At 47.6% G+C, this 13988-nt stretch overlaps 1 protein-coding gene across 9 annotated transcripts in view; it reads left to right on the top strand.

Moving 5' to 3' along the window:
- PROM1 (prominin 1) overlaps nt 1–13988 on the top strand; it is a 675175-nt gene that overhangs the window by 476539 nt on the left and 184648 nt on the right. For all 9 annotated transcript variants that reach the window (XM_085642390.1, XM_085642389.1, XM_085642385.1 and 6 more), the window contains one exon: nt 856–1008. In XM_085642390.1, coding sequence (XP_085498516.1) covers nt 856–1008 — 153 coding nt within the window. The remainder of the gene's footprint in view (nt 1–855; nt 1009–13988) is intronic.

The following is a 13988-nucleotide window of genomic DNA, read 5'->3' on the forward strand; positions in this document are numbered from 1 at the left end:
TTTTGTGCCCTGAGTTTTTCTGTGAACCAAGGTTCTGATGGCTTTTTCCGTTTCTGAACAAAACATTTAGTAGGCACTACCGTATTTACCGCTGTCTTTATCCAAGAAGATATCCTCTCGACTAGCTGATTACTGTCAGATGCAGGTTCTGGTTTAGTCCTGAGAAGTATTTCATGTAGCATCGGGGTGTTAATTTTAGCCCAGTCTTGGTATATGACTAAATATATAATATATATAAAGATACACTCCAAAATGTAGCGGTACAATAACTCCTGAAAATGAAGCAAAAATACATACTTTGTATTTTTCAATGGAAACTATTCATAAGCATATCAGTGTCACTCTGCAAAAGATCTAAACAATTTCAAGATGATCTAACTCATCAGGGAAGAGTCTCAAGACTTTTGTGTAACCTGTAGCCACTAATGCATCCTTGTCTCCGGCCTACTAAAGAGTACCGATACTCTCTAGCCTCAGCGCTTTCTGTGTATAATGGTCTTCAACAAAGCACAGTACATGCAAGCGAAGCACGTTCTTTTAATTTCTGCCTGTTTCTTAACAAGTCACTGGGTCCTGTCACCAACGAGCAGCAAATGGAGTTTTGGTTCACAGAGAGAACATTTTATGATGAGAGATATTCAGGCCCAGTAATTATGACTCAGTTATTCCTACTGTGCTCTGTTATTATTTAGACACCACTGTTATTTGGCTTCATGACACTAGTTGTTTCTTTGATTTACAACTCAAACGTGTCAAAGCACATCACATAATCGGAAGAGACTTTTCCTGTTTCTATATATGTTGTGTGTTTTCTACATGTTGTTGATCTGTTGTTTTGCATATCTTCTTCCACAGATGGCTAGGTTCCTTAGCTTTGTGCTGTATGCTTATCCTCATTCTACTCTTTTTCTGGCTTGGACTACTCTGCGGGTCTTGTGGCTATGACCGACAAGCTACCCCGACAACCCGAGGCTGCATCTCAAACACTGGAGGGAATTTCCTCATGGCGTAAGTTTTTATTTTATGTGTTTAAAAATAGTTTTAAAATAAAGTGGTAATGGATATTGAAAATCCAGCAGTTGATGAATAAGTGAAAATAAAGTAATGTAATAGTTATTCAACTGAAGACATTTATTGTATTCACAGGACATGCAAGTGCAAATCTCAATGGTCTTCCTTATCAAGTGCTTAAAAGCTTTTCTGAAAAGCTGATGCATTTGATATTTATATTTTCATGATCACCCAGTCCACCACCTCCCTGCAAGTCAGACTGATTACTCAATGCAACCCCTCCTCCTGTAGTCATGTGCTAAGATTCAAAATGTGGTGAATGCCAAATTTAAATAAAATTTTTTGGAAAAGTTTTTTATTTTTAAATAAAAAACCATGGTTAAGTTCAAAATATCTTGACGCAAAAAAACAACATCTTGTGATGGTAGTTTTGACATAGATAGGTAAGCATCTACTGGAATTCCTTTGTTGTGTTTTTTTACATCCAGAGTGGTTGACACAAGCCCATACAGGGAGTCTAAGCCAGTTAGACGAAAGCTACCAGGGCATTATTTGTCAACAAAACCCTCTGTCACCAGAGGCAATTCTGCTTCATCCACTAATAGATTGAGCTTAAGGCTAAGGGGAACTTACCCTCAGTGATCCAAATTATCTCATTAGAGATTGAAAATTATCTTTTAGTGTAGAAAATAAGCTTTGAACAAACAGCTTAATGTAAGCTATTTTAGGTGAGTGGGTTGGCGAGGAGGCATAGTAGGCAGAAAATATTTTGGGGGAGATATGATTTTGCTCTTTTAAATTGAGCAATGTGTAATTTATACTTGTGCATGTGCTTAGGTTACGACTTTTTTTGTTATTTATGTGCATTCTATTGAAATCTATGTGAAGTTCACGTCTTAACACATTTATTTTTATTTGTATATTTTGACCTTTTCTAAGTTGTGTATGTTGCTGAAGATTCTCTTACCACAGACAACATTAAAAGAGGTTATGCAACTAGCCAGTTTTTTACAAAATAAATGTATTCATGCAATATTTTCGGAGAATGACTTTTTATGCCCACTTCCTTTATCACACTGATACCTAATGTGCACAATGCCTACCTTAGGCTTACACAAGGATAGGATAACTGTGGATGATATTTTTTCCATAGGTAACACTCCTTGCTACATGCAACTTGACACATCTAAGTGATTGTGCAACTTCCCTACATTTCATGCACCACTGATGCAAGTTTAATTTGGGTGTTAGTTAAGTGCATATGGAAGGGTGAGCCAAACATGGCTAGTCACTTTGTGGTTGGTGAACAAATTTGCATTGTTCTAAGGTTTTTCTCCATTGTCATCCCAAATCTCGAACTCCTCTCTCTCCCTGCTATCGTCACATCTGATATCAAAACCCTTCATTAAACCACACAAATGTAAATTAAAACCTTCTGCACCTATCCTAGAAGATCCCTATCATTTGTAGAATCCTCAGAGTCACATACTTTCCCACATCATCTTCGACTTTTTCATGAATCCTGTTTGGACTCTACTCACTGATACTAGCAGCATAATTCACAAATATTCTTTCTTTCAAATCTGTTCATTAAAGTTTTAAGAGGAAACAGAAGTCATCATAATAAGCTTAAAACACTGGAGTAGCATTGTGCGATTATAGTGCATTATACAATAGCTGTAACATGAGCAGTGTGTAGATATCATACATCATAAGGTACATTTGAGTTGGAAGGAGGCTTCATACAATAGCTGTGACATAGGCAATGTCATACATCTTAAGGCATATTTGAATTGAGAGCTCAACATTACACCAGTGATACAAGCGTATTATTCGCAGCAGATGATAATTTTTTTTAGGTGATGACTAAACAACATAACGTGGGGAAGTAAGAAAGTTGAGTGGGTCATATATAGTGTCTACGGGGTAAGGGGCCTCCTGTCAGGTCCGTGAGTCAGAGAGTCCGATTGAGGAGTCCCTCGGGTGTATGGCAAAAGAGTGTCCTCACAAATATTCTTATGACATATACTTCTACTTGTAAATCTCCTCTGCTTCCGACATATGATGTCTCAAACATTGCTTGCACCTCATCCAGAAGTTTAACTCCGTGAAAACACAATTCCTGCTATTCCACAAGAGTGACCAACTACTAGTCCAAACTTGGCTCAACGACTTGAAATTGGATGGATTCTAGCCCCATCTTTTGCCAAGTACCAAGTTCCCCCTCGACATTAGCCTCACCCTCAAGGAACACTTCTTCAAGAAAACCAAGATGGCCTGCTACTGGGTGTTTCTCCCAGATAGCGACTTCAGAATTGCCATTCAACCCCTTGATATCTTGCATCTGGTCATAGCAATGCTCTGCTCCATAAGCTCCCAGACTCTACACCGCAACCTACACACTACAGCATGCTTCATTAAGGCTCTGAAGAAATATGACTACATCCCTCTCACTGATGAAACTCGACTTGCTGCTTATGCCGGCCTGCACAATCCTCAAAACCAGCTTCATAATCTATAAAGCTATAACAACCAGCATCTCTGCCTGTCTGGCTGACCTGCTCACCAGGTGCGACCTGTGCAGGTAAGAGCGGTGGTGCGGGGTGGGGAGGACTCAACAGATTTTTCCCTTGTCGTCTGTCGAGTCCCACCGCTTTCCCTGCCCCACCGTTACCTGCGGGGGCTGCTCCTGCTGCTCACCAATTTGATGGCTCTCAGCACAGACTTTCAAGCAGGCCTCCATCAGAATGGCAACAAAGAGGTGTAAAAACGGGAAAAGTAAAGCAACAGGCCTTTTCCATCTATCTACCCTTGATTTGGAATAACATCCTCATAGCCATCAGTACTGTGCCAGCCCTGATCCAGTTTGAGAGAAAGCTGAAGACATTCTGCTTTAAAGAACTCTACATCACGATGAAGTAACTGTCACTTCCACTCTCAGAACCAGCTATCCTTTCCAAGCACCCGTTGACTGTATCTCTTCCTTGACCCTGTACAGCGCCCTCTGCATTTTGGCTTGATTTGCACTGCACAAATATCACATACCTACATATAAAAAGTCATTTAATAGGGAAGGGGAGGTTGTAAAGGTGCAAAGTGTCGGTGATACCAGTCCAGTTGGACGTTAGCCTCCTGACAGTGAAACTCAGTTCTCCGTCAACCAGGTGCAGTGTTCAGAGTTTATGTTAATGTTAACAGGCTTTACACGCGCTTCAAGTCGAAGGCAACATGTTTCTGAAACTGCGTAGGATTGAGTGCGATTTTTTGAGGACTAACGCTGCGTGGCTTCCCAGTAAGAATAAGAAGGTGGTGGTAGTTGAAGTGTTTCTCTAATGACGCCTCTCATTCTCTTTTGTTTAGGATTTCACAGTTCCTTAATTCTAAATGCCCCGAACAGTGTTGAAAAGTGCAGATAGGGCTGGTTTTCTGTCATTTATCTGCAGCATGTTTTGAGAGATGGGAGAGTGCTTGATTACAAGCTCTCCAAGGCGTGCCTGTGCAGCACTACGTGGCGCGGGAGCAAGATTGATACTGCTTACTATGCAACATTTAAAGTGGAATGCACACTCTTTATCTACGGCTTATACGAGATCTTATTTGTACGACCTTTGACCCTGTCTCCAGGCAGGTCGCTCCCCTCACCGCCACGCAGCCCCTGCGTGTCCTGTGATCAGCTGCCACTGCTGCCTGTGTCAGCCCTCTGCTTTCAGTAAGCGCCTTGTTGCAGTACTTTTTTCCGTCCTTTTGGCTTCTGTGCCCTTGTAACCTGTGCCCCATTTTGCCTTCTGTACCATCTCTCCCCTTGTGCCCCTGGTTGCCTTCTGTACCACTTCGCCCTTTTGTGCCCCAGCTTGCCTTCTGTGCCCGTTTTTATCTTCTTTTGTGCCCTTTACTGTTCCCTCGCCGTCCGTCTGTTTCCCCCGCTGTTCCCGCTGCTGCGTCCCTACAGCCCCGCCCCCTTGCCTCCCATTGGCCGCCCCGCTCCCACCTCCCTGCTGCTCCTCCCTCCCTCTACCCCGCATATGGAGGCCGTGCAGCGGACGCGTGCAGCGGGCACGCCTAAGGCAAGCCCGTCTGCGCCCGTCCGCACCTGGACCGCGCCCAGCACCAGAACCCCTGGTCCTAGCCGATGCCAGGAACCCTGACTGAGATACAACACCACCGCTCTCAACGCACTCAACACCGGCCGACCTCCCACTTGCCACCAGGCCACCCCGAAGCGCACCCATGGACCCTTCACCTGCCAAGCCTGCAAATTCACCTGCCTCCACACCCGCACCCCTCCCCCCAGACCAGGCAACAACAACATCAACAGCCACCTCAAGTGCATCCTGCTCAACACCCGCTCCGTCCACAAACACGCCGTCGAACTTTGGGACCTCCTCGACACTACAGCACCGGACATCGCCTTTCTCACGGAAACCTGGATGAACGCCCCGGACAGCTACAAAATCACCCAGAAGGACCGCGCCAACCAAACCGGAGGAGGAATCGCCATAATCTGTAGGAACACCATCAGCATCACAACCAATTCCGATGACACCCTCAACGCCGCTGAACACCTACACTTCAAGATCCACACCGACCCCAAGTCCACCCTCAGAGGAACCCTCATCTATAGACCCCCGGGCCCATGCACACAATTCAGTGAAACCATCGCCGACTTCATCAGCCCACACGCCCTCGTCTCACCAGACTACATCCTCCTAGGAGACCTGAACTTCCACCTAGAGAACAACAACGACAGCAACATCACCAGCCTGCTCGACAACCTCGCCATCCTCGGACTCAAGCAACTTGTGAACACCCCCACCCACTCCGCCGGCCACACGCTCGACCCCATCTTCTCCGCCAGCAGCCACGTCACCTTCAGCCACTCCTCCGGACTACACTGGACCGACCACAGCTGTATCAATTTCACCTTCAAGAAAACAACATCCCACCAGAGCTCTCCAACCCCAACGCCAGCAGCAACGACATCACACCATCACAGGGCCTCTGCAACCCCCTCGCCACGTTCTTCCACCGCAAGATCGCCAACATACACGACAGCTTCAACGCCCAGACCGCGCCTCCAGCCACTGAACCTACACCCCCTACCACCACCCTCAACACTTGGACGCCCACCAGCACTGAAGACACCACCCATGTGATGAACACCATCCACTCCGGCTCTCCCTCCGACCTATGCTCTCACCACATCTTCAACAAAGCCACCGCCATCATCGCACCCCAACTCCGGAACGTCATAAACAACTCCTTCACATCCGCCACCTTCCCAGAGAGCTGGAAGCACGCAGAAATCAAAGCCCTACTGAAGAAACCCACAGCGGACCCGAAAGACCTCAAGAACTTCCGCCCCATCTCTCTTCTCCCCTTCCCGGCAAAAGTCATCGAGAAGACCGTCAATAAACAGCTGACTGCTTTCCTCTAGGCTAACAGCTCCCTCGACACATCCCAGTCCGGATTCTGAGCCAACCACAGCACCGAGACCGCCCTCATCGCAGCCACCGACGACATCAGGACCCGGCTCGACAACGGGGAAACTACCGCGCTCATCCTCCTAGACCTCTCGGCCGCCTTCGACACCGTCTGCCACCGCACCCTAATAATCCACCTCCGCAACGCTGGGATCCAAGGAAAGGCCTTGGACTGGATCACCTCGTTCCTCTCCGACAGAACCCAGAGAGTCCGCCTACTCCCCTTCCGCTCCGCAGCCACCAAGATCATCTGCGGCGTTCCCCAGGGATCCTCGCTCAGCCCCACCCTCTTCAATTTCTACATGAGCCCCCTCGCCACCATCGCACGCAAACACAACCTCAACATCATCTCCTACGCCGACGACACCCAGCTGATACTCTCCCTCACCAAAGACCCCGCCACCGCCAGAGCCAGCTTCCAGGAAGGTATGAGAGACATCACAGAATGGATGAAACTCAGTTGTCTGAAACTGAACTCAGACAAAACAGAAGTCCTCATCCTAGGACCTTCCCCTTCCGCATGGGACGACTCCTGGTGGCCCACTGAGCTGGGCACCGCACCGACACCCACGGACTATGCACGCAACCCGGGATTTATCCTGGACTCCTCCCTCACGATGACCAAGCAAGTCAACGCCATCTCATCCACATGCTTCAACACCCTGTGCATGCTCCGTAAGATCTTCCGATGGAGCCCCACTGGAACCAGAAAGGGGTTCACCCAGGCCCTCGTCACCAGCCGACTAGACTACGGGAACACCCTCTATGCTGGAACCTCGGCCAACCTTCAGAAAAGACTCCAGCGCATACAGAACGCATCCGCACGAATCATCCTCGACATCCCCTGCCACAGCCACATCTCCGCCCACCTGAGAGACCTGCACTGGCTCCCCGTCAACAAGAGGATCACGTTCAGGCACCTCACCCACGCACACAAAGCCCTCCACAACATGGGCCCTGAATACCTCAACAACCGCCTCACTTTCTACACACCTACCCGCCCGCTCCGCTCCGCCAGCCTCGCCCTTGCCACCATCCCACGGATTTGCAGAACCACCACCAGAGGAAGGTCTTTCTCCTACCAGGCTGCCAAGACATGGAACTCCCTCCCAGCCCACCTTCGACTGACCCAGGACCACCTCACCTTCAGGAAACACCTCAAGACTTGGCTTTTCGAGCAGTAGCAGCAGATTCCCCTCCCCCCCCTCCCCTCCAGCACCTTGAGACCCTCACGGGTGAGTAGCGCACTCTATAAATATACTGATTGAAATATGAAATTAAAGAAGTTTATTTCTGCTAGCCTCCTCCCATGTAGTTCATACTTATATCACGAAATGGAAAAAGTACCATTTTCAAATGCAGCTGCCCCTCTGAACTCAACCCCGTGCATGTGCACAGTGTACATTAAGGCCCTACAGCCTTTTATCATTGGTACATGGAATGCAGAGGAGTTTTTTTTCTTGCTTGGTGCGTTGTCGACCACCATTTGGTGCTAGGTCCATCCCATGTGTGACGTCAGACGGTGCCCCGGAAGTTCGTGTCCGTGGAAGCCATCTTCAGATTCTTTTTTCCGCCATTGGGTCTGGAAGCAAAGGGAGACACTCCGAAGTTTTGGATGAAATCCCTGAAAGAATCAGGGAATTTGAGTGAAAAAAAAACATCGAGCATTGACTGAGAAGACACCGGAGAAGGAGAAAGACCTCCGGACACCTTTCCGTCGGGGTACGCCGACAGAGCAATGACACAGATGGATCAAAGAAGGGCGAGGTAGGGGCCATGAAAAATACCCTGTTAAAATTCTGCCCAAAGTACCACCACAAGTTTGCACAGGGCAATCCACACAACATTTGTAACCTCTGCCTGCCGAGGGATCACAGGGATAAAGACTGCAAGGCCTGTGTGGTGTTCTTCTCGAAGACACTCAAGGTATGCCAAAAAAAGAGAGAGAGGACCATTATGCAGCCATGCTCCAAAGCCAGAAACAACCATCGCTGAGGGACTTTGGCCTCTCAAGCCACGAGAATGACCGGGGAGTGCCCGCAGAATTGAGTTCCTCGAAGGGGACGCCGAAAAGAGGTGTACCGTGAAGAAGGTGACAAAGGACACAGCGAAGAAGAGGTACAAGGTAAGAAACCCTCAACCGTTGGAAACCAAGGACCACGAAAAGAAAGCGCAAAAAGCAGCCAAGGGGTTGAAGAAAACAATGACCGAGGGTCAGCCGTGACTAAAAGAAACCCACTGATCCCACCCCAGGGATACCGACAGGGGAAGATCGTCGAAATCGACTAAGGCAAGTGCCGAACGAGAGGCCGCGAAGGAAAATACCACACTCTTGGTGCCAGAAATCACCACACCCAAGAAGAGGATATCCCCGGCCTCAAATGCTGAAAGGGAACTCCAAATTCCCATGAAACTCGCTGGCACCTCCGAAAATGCTGTAGAAGAGGAAGATATCCTCGAAGCTCCAGCAACCTCTGAACCGCACGAAGGGAATGTCGGAGAGGAGCTCGACGATCCAGAAGAGGAGGAATCCTCTGTGACTTTCGAGAAACAATGGAACGGCCTCTCCCTCGAAGGCTTTGTCACAAGACGACATAGCTGTCTACAACAGCCTCATCAAGAGAGCAGCTGATACCTTCGGTGTCCCCTTGGAGGAGGAGACAGGAGACTCCTGCTTCCTTGTAGAGACTTTGGCACCGTCCACCTAGGCTACCAAGCATCCTGGAACAGGGCAAGGAGGCTTTCAAGGAGCCTGCCTCAGCCAAATGGGTAACCCCAAGGGTGGAGAAAAATATAAACCTTCCAAAAAAGACCCTAAATACATTCAGAGAAACACAGTGCCAGACTCCATCATTGTCACCACAGCAAGAAGAAGGAGCAATGCCCACTTCTCCACTGGCCCACCTCCAGAGAGAGAAAGCAAAAGAATGGACATGGTAGGGAGAAAGATGGAGAAAGCAGCAGCAATGCAATGGCACATTGAAAACTACAATGCTCTCCTCAACAGGTATGGCCACCAACAATGGGATGACATCGAAGAACTGATGAACAAACTCTCAGAACAGGATAAAAAGAGGGCAAAATCCATCATACAGGAGGGAAAGAATATGGCAGACACCTGCCTGAAATCAGCCCTAGACGCAGTCGATACTGCCAGCAGTATCATGTGCACAGGCACAACGTTGAGAAGGCATGCCTGGCTCTGAATATCAGGCTTCAAACAAGAGGTCCAAACCTCAATAATTAACAGACCCTTTACAGGAGCCGCCCTGTTTGGAAGTGAGGTAGATGAATCACTTAAACAAATAAAAAAGGACAATGAGATGGTCAGGGCTATGGGACACCTACAACAGAGGGGCACCTTCAAAAGTGGAGGTTTTAACCTCAGAAGACCCACAGGAAGGGGAGTCTTCTCAACAGGTCAGCAACAACAACAAACTCAAGGCAGCGGACAGCAATCAAACCAGCAGTCCACATACCAAGCTTGGCAACAGCAACCAAGGCAGCCCATCTGGGGCAAAGGAAGAGCCAGGGAACAACCATCGAGAGGGGGAGGAGCAAACTCCAAGTGACTTGCCCACAACAAAAGACCCCACACAACAGCAGTGAAGGCAGAATAGCACACCACCTACTTCAATGGAAAGACATCTACATAGACATCTGGATATTTTATTTGGTACGCCGTATAGAACTAACAAACAATCCCCCACCAAAACCACCAAAAAACAAGAGGTTCCAAGGAACAGAATTCTAACAATTAAGACAAGAAATAAAGGAACTCCTACAAAAACAAGCAATAGAGAAGGTACCAAAAAAAGGAGCACTTCAGAGGAAACTATTCACCTTATTTCTTGGTACCAAGATCTCTTCCTAAGACCCATCCAATACCTCAGATTCATAAAAAAAATCATTCACACACAGCATTTCAAGATGTCAACACTACGGGAGGTAATACCACAACTACAAAAAGGGGATTTCATGGCAACAATAGAACTAAAGGACGCGTATCTACACCTCCCTATGAACCAAGCTCACAGAAATACCTCAGGTTCTTCCACGAAAACACTCCCTACCAATTCAAAGTCCTGCCTTTCGGGGTAAAAAAGGCACCAAGAGTCTTCACAAAGTGCCTAGCAGTGGTTGCTACATCTGTAAGGAGGAAAGGAATTCACGTCTATCCCTACCTAGACGACTGGCTGGTGAAGGTAAATTCAAAGCAAAGATGTTACACACGTGTCCAGGTGATCACGACTCTGCAAAAATTGGGGTTTTCAATAAACCAAAAAAATCATCAACAAAGGCAGACCATGAAAATACCTTCTTGGGAGCAAGATTAAACTTCAAGGTTGCACATGCATACCCGACCCAAAGGAGAATACAAGATATCAAATAGGAAACTCGCCTTTACCAGAAGGGTCAGTCTCTGACAGTGAGGACTGTCATGAAACTCATGGGCATGATAGCATCATGCATTCCCCTCATCACTCATGCAAGCCTCCACAAGCGCCATCTTCAAGAATAACTATGCAGCAGTTGGTCACAAACCATAGGGAGTTGGGAAGATCTAGTGGTTGTAACCGGAAACGTTCAGGCAGAGATACAATGGTGGGCATACAAAAACATAACACTAGGCAGACCTTTCCAAAACACCAACTCCCTCAGTGACCATCACGACAGATGCATCCCTCAAGGGTTGAGGAGCACATTCAGGAAACCTGAGGGTACGGGTCAATGTAACAATGCAGACTCGATAAAACACATCAACTTCCTTGAGATGAAGAGGGTGTTTCTGGCACTAAAGGCATTCCACGTCCACATTGGAAGGAAGACAGTATTGATCCTAATGGACAATATCACGACAATCTTTTACCTCAACATGCTGGTAGGAACAAAATCATTCACCCTAAGCAGGCTAACTCAGGAAATATGGAAATGGGCCAATTGAAAGAAAATCAGCCTACAGACAATTCACGTGCCAGGAAAGGACAACACCAAAGCGGATCCACTCAGCAGACAGAACAGCAGCTCGCACGAGTGGGAGATAAAACAAAGGAGCCTGCCTCTGAGAAACTCCAGAAATATACCTATGAGAAGCAATGGAGAACAAAAAATGCCAATCCATTGCCTCCAGGTTTCAACACCACTTATCAAGAGGTCACTAAACTGGTCAGGGATATTTGCATACGCTTTTCCTCCAATTCCTCTACTACAAAGGGCTCTGGGGAAAGTCAGACAGCCTGGAACAAACCTAATACGCATAGCCCCTCAATGGGCAAGACAAATCTGGTACTCAAGCCTACTTGAACTGTCCAGGGTACAAATGATCAAGTTCAAGGCAGACAAGGCCGCCTCAGAATGCAAAAGGTGGCAAATATTTCACCCAGAACCAGCGACGCTCAGCCTAGCAGCCTGGTGCCTAACTACATAGAGTTCAGACATTTAAACTTACCGCAAAGAACAATGGAAATACTAAGGAGGCAAGAAAAAAGATCACAAGACAATGCTACGCAGCTAAGTGGAAATGGTACACCATATGGTGCACAAAAAACAATACCCTAAACTCAATTTCCACACAGGAAACAGTGCTCATATATCTTACACACTTGCTTAACTGTAACATCAACTACTTAAGCCTCAAGGTGCACCTGGCAGAAATTGTAGCGTACAGCAGGGGAAATTCATGTAAAAGTTTCTTCACAGCACCTGTCATCAAAAGATTCCTTGAGGGGTCCAAGAAGATTGCATCCCCAAGAAAAGCTTCAGCCCCAATGCGAACCTTAACCCCTTCCCTGTGGGGGTAATTCCCCGCGGTGCGGGGGGGGCGCGGCGCCGCTGTGCTCGTGAAGAGCTCAGCTCGTTATGACTCACAGTGGAGCTGTGCTCATAACGAGCTGAGCTCGTCACGACCCCGCACACTGATTAATTCTCCCGCACAGGCGTGGAATTAATCGCGCGTGGGCGGTCCGTGGCCATTATGACGAGCTCAGCTCGTCATGAGCACAGCTCCACTGTAACTCATCACAAGCTGAGCTCGTCATGAGCACTCAACCAGTTAAACACAGTCCTAACACAACTAATGACAGGACCATTCGAACTCATGCACAAAGCTGAACTCAGATACATCCCCATAAAGACTGCCTTCTTAATAGCGGTAACATCTCTATGACATGTAAGTGAAATACAAGCGTTTACGATTGAGGAATCACACATGCAAAGACAAAGTTATCCCAAGGACAAACCCTCCATTCCTACCTAAGGTAGTAAGCAAATTCCATATCAACCAAAGCATACAGCTAGCAGTTTTCTTTCAAAACCAGCAAACACAACTAGAAAGAAGCCTTCATACCCTGGATGTAAGTTGGGGCTTTTCTAAACTAGGTAAATCAAAAAAGAGGGCACTGTTCCGGAGTGAGTGTTGAAGAGAGTCAACGACGCACTAAAGGAGGGGAGAACAAAAAAGTGGAGGTCAGGGCGCTAATAGTGGGAATGAGGAGAGATTTATATTCTCTTGTTGCCCTCACACACCCCGAGGGATGTCATGCTTCATCATCGGGCATGTGCTCCTCGTCGGGCCGGCGGTGCAATGCCCTACGGGTCCCCCGAAGGGTCTCTTTGACGGAGATCTTTTTAGAGAACTGCCGATCGGTGCATGTGGGTAAGGGTCCTATAATGGGAGTGATGCGTGCGTGCAGTGCGTATTAAATCTGCCTAAGGGTTACCAGAGGGAAGTTTTAATAGGGAGGTACCCTTGGCAGAATAAAAAAAAAACGTAGGTTTTAGGAGTTACCTAAAGGGGCACAATGAGCCCAGGTAACTATGCTGAGGTCGACATGTTTCACCCCTATGTTGGTCCAATGGATCCCTGGCGTTTCATCAGGACCAGAAGGGAAGGTGGAGTGAGGTGAGTGCACTTACGTGTTAGTGTGAGCGGGGGGATATTAGCCCTATCACATCTATAGGGGGGAGGAACGCTGCCTACGAACTACTAGTCAGTGGCGGATGTACCTAGAAAAAAAGTCTTTATCCCCCTTAGATTCTGACCTGTAGGAGAAAAGCGAAAGAGGGGAAGGAGATAAAAAACATACAGGGTTCAAGTATATTAGCTCTACAACCTCCAAACAGCCCCGGCATCGGTCACCTCGGCAGGTGGCCACCTGATGTGTGTGGCAAAGAGGGGGAGTGAGCGAGGGTATGTTCCAGACCCTGGGGCCACACTCAGTCCGGTAGCGGAACCGTGACTCGTGCAGCGCAGAAGGTAGGCGCATGTCTATACGGTCCCAGATAACATGAAACAATGACAACCACAAAACATTAGTGCTCAGTATGCGTATGTCACAGACTGCATCTGCGCTTACCTAAAAAATTGAGCTAATGTTACTCCATGAGCTTATTGGCGTAGGATGCCCGCACCGTCTTGGGCTGAAGGTGCAAAACGGGACAGGCAACAGGAGTGAGGGGGGGGGAAGGGGGAGGAAAAAACAGGTATAAAACATGCCA

The sequence above is a fragment of the Triturus cristatus genome, chromosome 2_2 (assembly GCF_964204655.1).
Source record: "Triturus cristatus chromosome 2_2, aTriCri1.1, whole genome shotgun sequence".
In the NCBI taxonomy this organism is placed as follows: domain Eukaryota; kingdom Metazoa; phylum Chordata; class Amphibia; order Caudata; family Salamandridae; genus Triturus; species Triturus cristatus.